General features: G+C 48.6%; 1 protein-coding gene across 1 annotated transcript in view; it reads right to left on the bottom strand.

Moving 5' to 3' along the window:
• Positions 1-15,757, bottom strand: part of SMN2 (survival of motor neuron 2, centromeric) — a 393,528-nt gene that overhangs the window by 162,121 nt on the left and 215,650 nt on the right. Inside the window, exon 6 of the mRNA XM_086960809.1 lies at positions 14,580-14,651. Coding sequence (XP_086816935.1) covers positions 14,580-14,651 — 72 coding nt within the window. The remainder of the gene's footprint in view (positions 1-14,579; positions 14,652-15,757) is intronic.

The raw sequence follows: 15,757 nt of genomic DNA, 5'->3' as shown, positions 1-15,757 counted from the left end.
TGAAAGGCAGTTTGGCGAAGGGCAGGGTCATTGGAATAAGACCACTACAATACCTGTACTTTACCAAATCTAATATCCAATTGTCTGTTGTGATATTTTCCCACTGTTTGAGGTAAAATGATTTTCTTCCCCCCACAGGTGTCATGTGTGGGTTATTTCCTGCGAATGAGTCAGTTCGAGCCATTACCTCTTCCTCTAAGGGTTTGGCCTTTGCCTCTCCCCTGAAAGGACTGCTTCAGATGTTGTTGCCTGCCTTAGTAAGGAGTAGTTTCTGTCCTGTAACTCCAGTTCTGTAGTAGGGGTATCACTGTTATAGTAATAATCTAGTGAATAGTCCCGCCCATGTGCGTGAACCCTGGCAATCAAAAATAATCTCTTAAGTTGTCAAATCATGCAGAAACTGCAAAGACACTTAAGAGAGAATTTAAAGACAAATAATGCAGCCTATATCCACAGGCTACACTGTCCAGTACTTCAACTAGAAATTCCACCAAACAAAACCACACACAACACAGCCTGCCCAGTTTCTTCCATAGAGAAACTTGCCTCTACCAGTAAAAGACTCTGGAATGATAGAGAGGAAGGCATGGACAGACAAGCCCCATAGGCTGCCATTATGTGGCTTAAATAGGATACTGTGCCTTTAAGAGAACCTTCCAGAACTTTCTCCCAGTATCCCAGAATGCACAGCAGGTCCCTTTTAATTTCAGTTCTTTTTGAAGGCGTAGCACGCCAGACCTGTAGCATTCCTTACATGAATATTTATCTCCACCGGGGAGGAGGGCGGGCGCTTATGACTATAACAGAGATACCCCTACTACAGAACTGGAGTTACAGGACAGAAACTACTCCTTCTGTAGTAGGGGATCTCTGCGTTTATTCATAATCTAGTGAATAGAATGGCAAGCCCATCCCCACACCAAAGCGGCGGTGGAGAAAAGAAAGGAACACCACTATTGTGCGAACAAATTCCGCAACGTAGCCTGCCCAACCTGAGCATTTGCCCTGGCATCAGTGTCCAGACAGTAATGCTTAGCAAAGGTATGAACCGACTTCCAAGTGGCCGCCTTGCAGATCTCTGCAAGCGGAACATTACGGAGTAAAGCTGTCGTGGCAGCTTTTCCCCTGGTGGAATGAGCCTTAGGTTTAACCCCTAAGGTCTTATTAGCTTTTTGGTAACACAACTGTATGCAGGACACAATCCACCTAGAGATGGACTGCTTAGAGGTAGCAAGACCCGTCCTGACCGATCCATAATTGACAAATAATTGGTCTGACCTACGAATATCTTTGGTTTTATCCAAATAATACCCTAGTACAACGCCTCAGCAACGTCGGAGTCCAAGAGAAGGCACTGGAGTGGATCATCTCCTTCCTCGCCGGAAGGACACAGAGAGTTCGCCTCCCTCCGTTCAGATCAGAAGCCACCGAAGTCATCTGCGGCGTCCCTCAAGGCTCCTCACTCAGTCCAACCCTCTTCAACATCTACATGAGCCCCCTCGCAGACATCGCACGCCAGCACAACCTCAACATCATCTCCTACGCCGACGACACCCAGCTGATCCTCTCCCTTACCAACGACCCCGCCACCGCCAGAGCCAACCTTCACGAAGGGATGAAAGAGGTAGCCGAATGGATGAAGAACAGCCGCCTGAAACTGAACTCAGATAAGACGGAAGTCCTCATCCTGGGATCCTCACCCGCCGCTTGGGACAACTCCTGGTGGCCCCCCGCCCTAGGCAGCGCACCCAAACCAACAGACCACGCACGCAACCTGGGCTTCATCCTGGACTCCTCCCTCTCCATGACCAGACAAGTCAACGCCGTCTCCTCGTCGTGCTTCAACATCCTGCGCATGCTTCGTAAGATCTTCCGGTGGATCCCCACCGAGACCAGGAAGACGGTCACCCAGGCCCTCGTCACCAGCCGTCTGGACTACGGCAACACCCTCTACGCCAGAACCACTGCCAAACTCCAGAAGAGACTCCAGCGGATCCAGAACACCTCAGCACGACTCATCCTGGACATCCCCCGTCGCAGCCACATCTCCGGACACCTGAGAGATCTGCACTGGCTCCCGGTCAACAAGAGAATCACCTTCCGTCTCCTCACCCACGCACACAAAGCCCTATACAGCCAAGGCCCAGGATACCTCCACAGCCGCCTCAACTTCTACGCTCCCAAACGCCAGCTTCGATCGACCAGCCTCGCCCTCGCCGCTGTCCCCCGCATCCGTAGAGCCACCACAGGGGGACGGTCCTTCTCCTACCTCGCCGCCAAGACATGGAACTCCCTCCCCACCCACCTCCGCCTGACCCAGGACCACCTCGCCTTCAGGAAGCAACTCAAGACCTGGTTGTTCGAGCAGTAGCAGATCCCCCCCCCCCCCCCAACCCCCCCCAAGCGCCTTGAGACCCTCTGCGTAAGTAGTGCGCTATATAAATGCGATGATTGATTGATTGAATAAAATTTCAACACCCTCCTAACATCCAGGGAATGTAGGGACCTTTCCGCTGGAGATGAAGGATTCTGAAAAAACGTAGGCAACGTTATGGTCTGGTTGACATGAAAATCCGAAATAACCTTGGGAAGAAATTTAGGGTCAGTACGCATAACAACCGTAGCAGCATGAAATACAGTATAAGGTTCTTGGCAACACAACGCCTGAATTTCACTCACCCTGCGGGCCGATGTAATGGCCACGAGGAACGCCGCCTTCCAGGACAGGTGCTGCAACAAAGCCTTATGAATAGGTTCAAAAGGCTCATTCATCAATCTGGACAGCACCACATTCAATTCCCATGAAGGCGAAGGAAGCCTGACAGGAAGGAACACTTTCTTCAAGCCTTCCAAAAAATCTTTGATCACAGGGATGTGGAAGAAGGAAGTCTGTGAGGGGCATTTCCTGTAGGCAGTCAATGCAGCAAGATGAACCTTAATGGAATGAACATTAAGGCCAGACTGCGCCAATTGTAGAAGGTAAGGAAGGATGACGTCTTCCTTGCACGTCGTCGGGTCATAGTTCTTGGACTGGCACCAGATACAGAACCTCTTCCACTTGTAAGCATATTAAGTCCGAGTGGAAGGTCTCTTAGACTCCTTCAGTATGTCCATGCAATCTTCGGGCAGATTTAGATGGCCATATTGCACTATCTCAGGAGCCATGCCACCAAACTCAAAGACGAGAGGTTGGGGTGCAACATCTGCCCCCTGAACTTCGTGAGAAGGTCCGGCCTTCACGGCAGCCGAATGTGAGGAAGGAGAGACCGGTGAAGCAGGTCCGTGAACCACCACTGTCTGGGCCATTCCGGGGCGATGAGTATCATCCGAGCCCTGGATCGGGCCAGCTTGATGAGTACCGCTGGAATCAGGGGATTGGGTGGAAAAGCGTACAGAAAGCTGTTCGACCAGTTGATCCACAACGCATTGCCCAGCATCCCCTGCTGGTAGTACCTGGAGGCGAAGTCTCGGCATTTGCTGTTTTCGGCGGTGGCGAACAGATCTACGTCTGGAGTCCCCCAACTTACGAAGACTTCTCCTAGTACTTCGTCGTTTATGACCCATTTGTGGTTTTCTTGAATCAGTCTGCTCAGTGTGTCCGCCTGAACATTCTGCACACCTGGCAGATGGGTAGCAGTTATCGTCAGTCCTCTGGCCAGAAGCCAGTGCCAGATCGCTTGCGCCTCTTGTGACAGAGTGCGTGATCTCGAACCCCCCCTGCTTGTTGAGGTAATACATCGTGGTCGTATTGCCCGTCTGTACAAGCAGAGAGTTGTTCTGAAAGTTCGGAAGAAAGGCCTTCAGTGCCAAGTGAAGCGCTCTGGGTTTCAGGAAATTGATGTGATACGTGGCCTCCATCGGGAACCACGTTCCTTGAATCTGTAGGTTTCCGGAGTGCGCCCCCCACCCATGGAGAGAAGCATCCGTCACAACAGTCTGCGTGGGAATGTCCTTGTGGAGGGGAACCCCTCTGAGGAGATTCTCCGCTGAACACCACCACTTCAGAGACTGAAGAGCATGCAGAGACAGTCGTATCTTGTCGTCCCAAGTTCCTTTCCTCTGATCCCACTGGTCCTCCAAGCACTCCTGCAGCGGTCTCATGTGCAGCGGTGTGTGTGGCGTCAAGAAGATACAAGAGGCCATCGATCCCAGTAGAGAAGACACCGTCCTCACTGTTGTAGATGGAGTGGTCATAAGAGCCTGAGCCTTCCGAAGGAGTGATAACCGTCGCTCCTCCGAAGGAGACACGCTTGCTGACAGCGTATTGATGGAGGCTCCCAAGTACTGTATGCATTGGACCGGAGTCAAGACAGACTTGGACATGTTGATGTGCAACCCCAGCTTGTTCAAGAGAACGCATGTCTTCTGGAAGTGTTCTTGGGCTTCCGAGAAGGAGGAGGCCTTGATCAACCAATCGTCCAGGTACGGGTAGACAAACACCTTGTTCTTCCTCAGGTGTGATGCTACCACCGCCATGCACTTCGAGAATGTTCTCGGCGCAGACTTTAGTCCGAATGGGAGTACTGTGTATTGATAATGATTGGCGCCGACTTGGAACCGCAGGAACTTCCTGTGTTTGTGTGCAATGGGCACATGGAAGTACACATCCTGTAGGTCTATAGCACATAGCCAGTCTCCCTGTTGCAACTGAAGATAAATCTGATGCAACGACAGCATGCAAAACTTCTCCCTGCGAATCCATCTGTTTGCCTGTCGCAAGTCCAGAATGGGCCTGAACTCGTTCTTGTCCTTTTTGCAAACCAGGAAGAACCGGGAGTACAGACCTCTTCCTCTCTGAGACAGAGGTACGTCTTTTATCGCCCTTTTCCTTAACAGGATATCTGCCTCCGCCTGGAGCTCGCGCAGCTGAAACTGCGAGCTGACCGGTGGAATTGCTGGAGGCGGGCTGGTGAACCGAAGACTGTATCCAACAATATTCAGCACCGACTTGTCCTGAGTAATCTTTCTCCACTCTGCCAGAAAAAATGGAATGCTTCTCCCTACCGGAGTGGGTAACAGATCCAGGGGAAGTAAGCACTGAGGGCCTAGACCCGGCCGGGCCTTTGGTTGCTGGTGCCGATTGTTGGCCTCCTCTGCCCTTTGGGCGTTTCTGGAACGGCTTACGGAACTGTTGTTGTTGCTGCGACTGTCCACCGAACCGCCGTTGGAACGGGCGGTACGATTTCTTTGCTACTTTGGGCTTCTCTACACCCACAGCCGTGAGTGTTTCGGCCTCCGCCTTCATGTGGGCCATTTCGTCATCCGCATGTTTCCCAAATAGGGTTTCGGCAGAGAATGGAAGATTGGCCACCATTTGCTGTGCGTCTGGTTTCAGTGACGTAAGGCGGAGCCAGGCATGTCGTCGCTGGTTAATCCTATGGCAAAAGCCTTGTGCCGCCAAGAGGGATGAATCTGCTGCAGCGCTGATAATCTGATTCGCTACCAGCATCCCTTCGTTTAGCACTTCCTGGAACTCTTCCCGCTTCTCGCGAGGCAAGTGTTCCGCAAACTGCTGGAGGGAGTCCCAGAGGGCGCGGTCGTAGCGTTCCAACAAAGCCGTGGCACTCGCAGCCTTCATAGAGGTCGCCGATGTTCCGCATACTTTCCTTCCAGCTGAATCCATCCATCTAGACTCTTTGTCTTGGGCGACTGTGGATAGCGGGGTGGTGGCATGCTGTTTGCGTCCTCCGTCACAATCATAGAATCCGGAGGAGGTTCCACCCTCAGAAAAGCCAGATCCGAATCGGGAGCCTGGTATTTTTTCTGTAATCTCGAGGGGGCCGCCTTAGTCACCGCCGGGGTGAGAAAAAGGTCCATGGCCGGTTCCTCCAGGCCCGGCACCAGAGGTAGTAGTGGACGAGACGGGTGTTTCTGGTGCAGTGTCTCGAAAATGACCGATGTCTTAGGCGTGGGCACCGTCAAGGATATGCCCAATTTATCAGCGCCTCTCAATAGGACATCATGAAACGCCACCAGGTCATCAACCGGCGACACCCTTGTGTCCGGCGATCCCGACAAAGTCGGAGAGTAGTCCCTGAGGACCTCGTGTGAGAGCGAGATCTGTGCCTCCTATGGCGGCGTCTCGACCACGTGGACGACCTGTTGCGCGATCGCTCCCTCCTTCTGGAGCGAGAGCGTGACCTCCCGGTTCGTGGGCGCTCCGAAAGTTTCCGTGGAGGCGTCTTCCGTGGCCTATCCTGGGGTCTTGGTTTAGGAGTCCCCTTAGGTGGTGTAGGAAGGGGAGGTAGTGACACCGATCTCGGCGGAGGGACAGGGGTATCTCCGGCCGAGGGGCGGGCCCATGCGGCGGGAGCGGCGACTGTCCTGAGGGAGGAAGTGGTGGTAGAGGAGGGATTGACGGGAGGATCCTCCTTTGCTATAGGGGGGAGGAGGCGTCTTCGGCCGAGGTGGTGTATATACCACCGAGTACACCGAGCCCGGTGACTTCTTCGGAGGAGGGGACTGCGAACCAGCCCCTCCAGTACGTGATCGCCGCCTCCGGCGCCCTCCACCACACTCAGCGTGACTTCTGGCGCCAGAACTCCTGCGCCGCTTCGGGCGTTGACCGTCGCCTCCGCGACGTCGAACTCTCCTTCCTCGAAGCCGAACGCCACCTCCGCGACGTCGACCGTTCCATTCTCGATGACGAGCGTGGACTCCTCCTCGACGCCGTCCTCTTCCCCGAGGTCCTCGACACCGAGGATCCCCTCGACGCCGACCGTCTTCTCGACAGCGACCGGCGGTATCGCCTCGACGACGAGAGCCGACGCCTGTGGCTTCTCCGTCGACTCCGGTAGCTCGACGTTGACGACGAAGACGCCGTAGACAGTGCTTTCGACTGAGGCCTAACCAGGCTCTTCGACGTCGAATCTTCACGCTGTCTTGACGCGGAGCCCCAGGGAGAAGGGGAACACACCGCCGTCATCCCTCTCAACATCGTCGTCGATGCAATCGACGCCGACGGAGACCGGGACCATTTGCTGGTCTTCCTACCTCTGGGGAGCCCCCCCAGAGGCCTCTGCAGAGGGAGCCTTCCCAGCCTGCCCAGACTCACCTGCAGGCTGCAGTCGTCTCTCTTCCAGGCCTTGAAGCCTAATCTTCAGCCTTTCCCTCAGGGTCCTTGCTGAGAGGTTCTGGCAGATGTCACAGTCTTCAGGGACGGAGACAAATAATGCAGACGTCGTGTGGATCAGTCTTGGCCTTCTTCCTTCCACATGCTGGGCATTTGTCGAAAAGAGCAGGCATTTTAGAGTCCTAGAAAGCCTGACAAACACACAGGAGAGAAGGGAAACACCAAGAATACAAACTGCAAACACTTTTATCAAAAAGTATACTTAAATCCAATATAAAACCTTGAAAAAAGGGAGAGCTCAATGCCAGGGTCCTGTTAGCAGGAGCCGGAAAAAAGAACTGAAAGTAAAAGGGACCTGCTGTGGATACTGGGAGAAAGCTCTGGAAGGTTCTCTTAAAGGCACAGTATCCTATTTAAGCCACATAATGGCAGCCTATGGGGCTTGTCTGTCCATGCCTTCCTCTCTATCATTCCAGAGTCTTTTACTGGTAGAGGCAAGTTTCTCTATGGAAGAAACTGGGCAGGCTGTGTTGTGTGTGGTTTTGTTTGGTGGAATTTCTAGTTGAAGTACTGGACAGTGTAGCCTGTGGATATAGGCTGCATTATTTGTCTTTAAATTCTCTCTTAAGTGTCTTTGCAGTTTCTGCATGATTTGACAACTTAAGAGATAATTTTTGATTGCCAGGGTTCACGCACATGGGCGGGACTATTCACTAGATTATGACTTTACACAGAGATCCCCTACTACAGAACTTCACTATTGACTTGATTGTTGCCTAGGAGTTTGACCTTGTGGTTGCTGTGACATTTGATGTCCCTGACCAAATGCACCTCTTCCTGTGTTCTTTCTGTTGTCGAAACAACCTCTTTTAAAGGATCCTCTCTGTTGTAGGGCTCCCATTGCCCTAGCAGTCTTATTGTACTTTAAAATCTGCTGAAGGGATTCATCCACTTCCTTCCCAAAGAGCGCGTCCCCAGTGAACGGTCTATTGAGGATAGAGGTTTGAACCTCCAGTTTAAGTGGAGAAGTGTGGCTCACTGGTTAGAGGAGGCAGACCTGGAAGCAGAGGTCAGCCCGGGACCAGGGTTCAATTCCCGGCTCGGCGGGGTCTTGAGTCCTAAATTGTCCATGGACTCAATTCTCGCTCCGGTGCCTACTCGATTCACGGGTTCACACTCTGCGACTCTGGGCAATAGCTTGCTTAATCTCCACAACGGCCCTTCGCGGCGGGATACCTGGCTTTCACCTTGCGGATACCCTGCCGGGGTTATCTCACAGGGGAATACCAGGACGGGTTCCCTAAGCAAGCGCTTAGAAACCGCTCGATGATTTGCGCTATATAAATTCCTGTACATTTACATTTAAAACTCTTGATATATTGAGCTAGGCATGTCTTTTGAGGATGGTGCCTGTGCACATTTGTCTACTGGCAGTGTTTGTAGCATCAAGGGCTGACTTAAGGCATGTATTGGCCACGTTTTTTTACCTTCCTGGACAATAGATCATGCTCTTTTATTGTCCTCTTTCGGCAGTTTATTGAGAATGTCCTATTTTGTCCCACTGTTGGTGGCCGTATCTATTTAGCAGGGCATTGGAATTTGCAATGCGCCACTGTGTTGTTGCTTACTTTTCCATTCTTCTCCCCATCAAGTCCATTCTCTTAATCTCCTTTTCTGGTGGAGGGCCAGTGTTGGAGACTGCATTAGCCCTTCTTCTGGCTGTGGGGACAAAAAATGAATCTGGCACTGTGTTTCCTTGTATATACTTTGGGTCTGTTGAGGACGCCTTGTATTTTTTTTCTACCCTGGGTGTTACACCCATGCTTGAAGCGGGTTCCTTGAAGGCTTCTTTGCCTTGAGCCAGTGTGCTAGGAAGCATCTGCGACTGTTTGAGGCTGCGAGAAAAATACGGGCAGCTCAACTGATTGATTGAGATGGAATGGCGAGATGACTTTAGGAAAGAATTTAGGATGTGACGAATAGACATGTCTAAGGGATTTACTTGGTTGTTTTGGCAGTATATGACAAAGCGTTTCCACTTAGCAGCATAACATGCTCTAGTAGTGGGACGTCTAGCTTCTTTAATGATGTTTATGTATTCTGGAGGAAGGTTGAGGTAACCAAACTCTATGACCTCAGGAGCCAGATCGCTAGGTTGAGCTGAGCTGGGTCCGGGTGTCTGATCTCTCCATGGTTCTGTGTTAATAGGCGTGGAGATAGGTTTAGTTTTTGGTGTGGTACTACAGACATTTGCAATAGCGTGGTGTACCACGGTTGTCTGGCCCAGGATGGGGCGACTAGTAGAATGAACGTCAGGGAATGTTGTTGTAGTTTGCGTACCACTAACGGAAGTAGTGGGAGAGGAGGAAAAGCGTACGCAAATAGCTTTGACCAGTTCATCCATATCGCATTGCCTTTGGACAATGGGTGTGGGTATCTGGCAGCAAAAGCTTGGGCATTTTGCTTTTTCGTGGGTGGCGAAAAGGTCTATCTGAGGTTGTCCCCACATTTGGAAGAACGGATGAAGAACTTGTGGATGCAGTACCCACTCGTGGATATGCTGTGTTTGTTGACTCAGCAGATCTGCGATAGTGTTTTGTACTCCTGGGACGTGTTGGGCTACGAGGAAGATCTTTAGCGGTATAGCCCATCTCCATATCTGCTGTGCTAACAGAGAGCTGCAGAGAGTGTGTCCCTCCTTGTTTGTTTATGTAGTACATAGCAGTCATATTGTCTGTGCGGACTAAGACAGCTTTGCCTGACACAAGTTTGAAATGCTTTGAGAGCTATGAACTCTAAGTGGTTGATGTGGAGTAGCTTTTGTTGCAGTGTCCATCTGCCTTGCATGGTGTGGTGCAGTAGATGGGCTCCCCAGCCGGAGAGTGATGTGTCCGCTGTCATGTCTATTTGAGGAACTGGCTCTAGAAACGGCAGCTCCACCATTGCAGAGAACAATGAGTCAGACTGTCTACCAACACTAGGTCTGTTAATTGACCTTGAGCCTGGTTCCATTGGCGTGCTAGGCACTCGTGAAGTGGACGCATTTGCAGTCTTGCGTGAGGTACTATAAATATGCAAGATGCCATCATCCCTATGAGCTGCATGAACATTCGGGCTTGTACCGAGTGTTACGGTTTGAATTTTGTTAGGATAGTTTATACACTTGTTATCCTGGCTGGAGAGGGCTAAGCAAGTGTTAGTTGGGTGTTTATTGTAGCGCCGAGATACTGTTGTATGTGCGAGGGTTGCAGATGTGATTTTACGTGATTTACCGTGAATCTCAAGTCGTGAAGCAGTTGAATAGTAGCGTGAGTGTGTTGCACACACTGACTGTATGAGCTGGCTTTTATGAGCCAGTCGTCCAGATATGGGAAGACATGAATATGTTGTCTTCTTAAGTGTGCTGCTACTACACCCTTGGTGCTGTTGTGACTCCGAATGGGAGCACTTTGAACTGGTAGTGTTGTCTGTCTAGCACAAATCTGAGATATTTTCTGTGCGCTGCGTGGATGGGAATATGGAAGTAGGCGTCCTTGAGATCTAGAGTGACAAGGAAGTAGTTTAGTACCAGTAATGGGAGGACTTGTTGGAGTGTGACCAATTGAAAATGATCCGACTGTATGTAAATGTTTAGAGGTCTGAGGTCTAGGATGGGTCTTAGAGATCCATCCTTCATTGGTATTAGGAAATATAGGGAATATACTCCTTTGTTTTTCTGATGCTCTTGAACTATTTCTATTGCATTTTTCTGTAGGAGGGATATTACCTCCTGTCTGAGCAATGTTAAATGTTCCTGTGACATTGGGACATTGGACGTTGCTTGGGTGGTATGTTTGGGGGGGTAGATGTTAGTTCCAGACAATAACCTGATTGAATTATTTGAAGGACCCACCTGTCTGATATGTTTTCCCAGGCTGGCAGGTATTATTGGAATCTTCCCCTGACAGGAGTGGAATGGGACGGGGGAAGGGGAAAGGAGTCATTGGGCAGGGGTAGAGGCAGAGCACGAGTTGCTATTTTTGCCTTTGCCTTTGTTATTGTCACCCCTGTAACCACCCCTTTGGTAGCCTTTGATGTAAGTAGACTGTGTAGGGGCTTTGTACGAGGTAGAAGCTGTGTCTGGTGGCAACTCGATAGGATGAGCGACGAAATGAACGTCTGGGAGGCTGCGACTGCAGGGCTCCCATAGATTTGACGGTGTCTGTATCCTTTTTCATTTTCTCTAGTGATACATCTACCTCGGGTCCAAATAGGTGTTGCTCGTCAAAGGGTTGATTAAGAATGTCACTTTGTACCTCAGGTTTGAACCCTGATATACGTAGCCAGGTGTGTCTGCGTAGTAAAACGCTGGTGGTAACTGCCCTAGAGGCAGTATCTGCTGCATCGAGGGCACACCTAATAGAGGTGTTTGTGATGTTTTTTCCCTCTTGGATAAGCTGGTTTGCTCTATCCTTGTACTGGTCAGCGAGTTGCCTCATTAATGACTCTAGCTCATCGTAATGTGCCCTGTCATATCTGGCTAGCAATGCCTGCGTATTGGCGATACGCCACATGTTTGCTGCTTGAGACGCTGTTCTTTTCCCTGATGCCTCAAGTAGATTAGACTCCTTGTCTGGCGGTGCAGCCTCACCTGATGTTTGTGAGTTTGCTCTCTTGCGTGCATTGGAAACTACAAGTGAGTCTAGTGGTACTGGACCTTTAATATATGCTGGGTCTGAGGGGGCAGCTTTATATTTTTTCTCTATACGAGAGTTAATGACCCGAGTTCTGACTGGGTCCTTATAGACTTCAGGGGCATGCTTGATTACTCCTTTAAGCATTAGTAAAATGGATGGGGACTTTTGTGCATTATCAAATGTATCCATTAGGAAGTCTTCCTCAACAGGGTCTGTATGTATGTCTACCCCATGATATTGTGCGGCCCTGTGAATTAATTAATTAAACCCTATAGTGTCTTCTGGTGGGAAAGGCCTTGAGGGGTATATGTCATCCCGAGGGACATTTGGGACATCTGGGTGGTATAATCATCCCACTTGTCTGGGGATCCTGTGGGTGTGGCTGGATCAGGCATGTTACCCCCCCCATATCATCAAAGCTATCATCCCTGTCTGGTATGATAGAGGATTGCGCGCCGAAGGAAATTCGGTTCCAACACGGAGCGCTGAAAACACATCCGAGCCCGGTGGCGGAAAAAAACAATCTGGGGATGAAGCTGATGCCCATGCGCAGTATCATCCAAAGGAGGAGTCACCTATCCCATGACTTCCAAAGACTTTTCTATAACAAAACAAACTGCCAACATCCGTGCCCAACACTAGGTGGCCATCTATGCATAGTGTGTAATCTGCAGCTCATATGCCTCGAACATATTGTTACTGAAGGTAAGTAACTTGTGCTATAGGCCAATTTTTCATGCGTGTTATAGTGTTTTCTCCTACTTCCTCTACAGGATTGTTTTTCTAGCCTCAGGGCCTCTGTAAACCTGGGGGCTGACGGTTCCTTTCTATTGATATAGATTTATTTAATGGGGGGCCACCTCTCGAAAGGTGTCCGACAACCAGTCTGAGTAACAGTTTGATGCAAATTCTGTAGCAAGAGGACTTAGTGGTTGATTGTATCTTAATAATTGAGCTAGTGATTCTGTATTGATTTTATTCCAGGCCCTAGTTTTAATGTGTTCCATAGATTTGATTGGTTGATCTGACCATACCGCAGGAAATGAATTGAAAATGTTTAGTAAAGGATTGTTTGTAAAAAGACCATCTAGAGTATCACCTGCTGTATATGTGTGGTTTCCATTATTATCTGATTGAGTCCTAAGGACTTCACGATATCTAGAAGAGCGGCTGTTTCTTTATCATCCACTGCTTCCTGATGGGAAATAAAATCACACAGGTAGACAAATTGTCAAACTGCAAGCTGTTTTCAGCTAGTAATGGAAAAGTATTTAAAATGTGTTTATATTTTCCCAGGGTGGGCGATATATCAGCATTACAGCAAATATCTGATTTAATCTGCTTAGTTTAAAAGAAAATGCCTAGCAGTCCATGTTAGTAACTGCTTCACATTAAACTGTTCACTGTGAAAGATTACGGCTAAACCACCCCCTCTCCTTAACTGTCTATCCCAACTGAAGACAGAGTAGTTATTGGGGGCTGCTATCGCAAAATCAGGGTTCCACAATTTCCAATTTGTGCTTCAGATGGGAATGGGCACTGATTAGCCCAAGATGTTATGTTATTAACTGTGTCCTTAATGTGTGAAGAGCTGCAAGTAGTCTGGTAGGGCTGACTTAAAAAAATTGCTAGTGCAATTTGGCCATGTGGGTATAGCTGGCTCTAACGAAGCCATTAAATTGAGACGTATGCAACGTGGGAGTAGCTGTGGGCCAAGCATGCATAGCATCTTACCTGAATACCTAATTGGATCTTCATGGCCATTTGCAAATGTTGCAGGGGTTTTGACCTTGGACCTGGAGCAGACGGGCGTAGACTGACTTGTCTTCGACATGCGAGCAGAGCGGTCCCTGCGCGAACACTAAGTTGCCATTTTAAATACCCTCTTAGAGGTGGGAGGCGTGTCCCAAAAGGCGTCAGTGCCAAAAGAATGAAAGTCGTGGCCAACGAAGGGGCTTTTAACTGTGGTCCAGCAACCCATGTAGCACCTCCAGGCTCCCCTGTAGGTGCTGCTACTGGAAAAGTAAAGGTAAGGAAGTCAAGCGTGAGAACAAACCAATAAAATTATTAAAAGCGGGATGTGTCACCGGACAGGCGCGTGTGTCTTCGGGGGCCAGGCACCTTACTAAGAATACCAAGAAAATAAAATTGATGCGCCTTTTAGCATGCACTAGCATGTGGTCCAGTTGTGTCAAACATGTCAAAACTTCAGTGGGTGCAAAGCTGGTAACAAAACTCCACAAGTACATCTAGCTGCACTGGACACACACACACTATCAAACCATACGGCAAATGCTACAAAGTCACTCTGGAACGGACTAGGACATTTAATGCCTAGATCGGAACAGTAGTCCATAACCTATTTGTTTTGGGGATTAATGAAGTGCTGTACTACAAAAGCAATAACTTTGAGGTATATCTTGTTTGCTTCTGGTTGGCTCTGAATGTTATATATGCATACCACTGCTGTAGCTGCAGACGTGGGGGCAGCAAGGATCTGCGTGTAGGTATTGAGAAACATTTGTTTTCCTTTTTCCAGCAGTTAAGGTGGTTGGTAATAAGTCTGATGGATTCACTATATTACCCCTTATGGAAAGGCATACCACAGAGAATGGTCAAACTGGATAAATGTGCAATACACCAGATTCCACATGCTTGTGATCTTAGAAAGACCAAATATGGGTATCCCTAATGAAGGCGTGGTTTTTCACCAGTAAATGTTTTAATGCATTAATTTATATTCGCAATGAGGACTGGATCCAGCATAACAAATATTCAACATAAAAATTGTTCAGTCTGAGGCACTTATTACATGCACAATCATAACTTACTGGAGGTCCTGAAGGAAATGCTGGTGGCCATCCTGATAAAAAAGATGGAGCATCGCTCACCTTAGACCCAGGCTGCAGTGAAACAAACAAAACAGAATTAATGTAAAAGATCGCTGGTTTCTTATAGGCCAGAATTAACAGAGGACGATTTAGGTTCATTTGCAATGCGCGGTGATTTGCCTAAACTTAATTAGTAACAAAACGGTTCACTTTAATCAGCTCCCACGGCCCACACAAGTGAGTTTATGTAAAGCTTGCATTCCACTAATAGTAAACAACTTGCAATTATATTCTAGAGTAAAACATCTGTTGAATCAAAACAATAATGATTATTTAAACTTAAGAGTCAGTTAATCGTTAACAACTAAGCGGAAAGCATGCCATTCAGCGGATAGAATTCACACTGATTTCCGTGAAAACTGTGGTTTAAAACCCAGCACTAGCAAAGAAAGAAAAGCTGCTTATAATGTACCAATTCCATAACGAGGGTATACTCAGAATTCTTCTATATAGTCTGAAAGGATCCCGGGGAACGCAAAAACATTTTTAAACCATATTTGTATCTTTCTTGCTTATAAAAGAAAGCAGAGTCAGTCTTTGAATTATGTCTTTTGGAGAGTGAGGAAAAAACTATCTTCAGTTTCCATTTTTGTGGCATACATGCACCACAAGAATCTCTGAATATAGGGGGACTGGGCAGATTGTAATCTGGGAATGCAACCAAACTAAATTCAACTGGAAAAAAAAACACACACACACAAGATGACCACCTTGTTTAAAAGGAAAATGTACACTTGGTAAGAGCCTGTGGAAGTAGGAGGCAACAATCCATGAAAACCACTGAATGGTTCATCCATCAGGACAGGTTGCACCATTCTTGCTATACAATGACAGCAATTAGAAATGTGTGCCAAAAAAGCAAGGTTACGTTGTCTGGACCTAGATTAACACGGGGAGAAACCCACCATAAAGGAGCCAGCCATTGCTTAATTTGTATAAAAAAATAAAATAGTAAGTGTCAAGGCCCCAGTCACGAGGGCACTGCAGTATGCACTACTGCGCCTGCCAGCACTGCCAATTATTATTATGTGTGTTGTATACAGCATACATCTCCCGCAAAGGGTTACCAGGCACTACACCAAATAGAGAAAGTGAAGCACCCACACTGAAACTCATAA

This window comes from Lissotriton vulgaris, chromosome 3_1, assembly GCF_964263255.1.
Source record: "Lissotriton vulgaris chromosome 3_1, aLisVul1.2, whole genome shotgun sequence".
NCBI lineage: Eukaryota > Metazoa > Chordata > Amphibia > Caudata > Salamandridae > Lissotriton > Lissotriton vulgaris.
The sequence above is the reverse complement of the archived record's forward strand: the minus strand, read 5'-3'. Positions and strand labels throughout refer to the sequence as shown.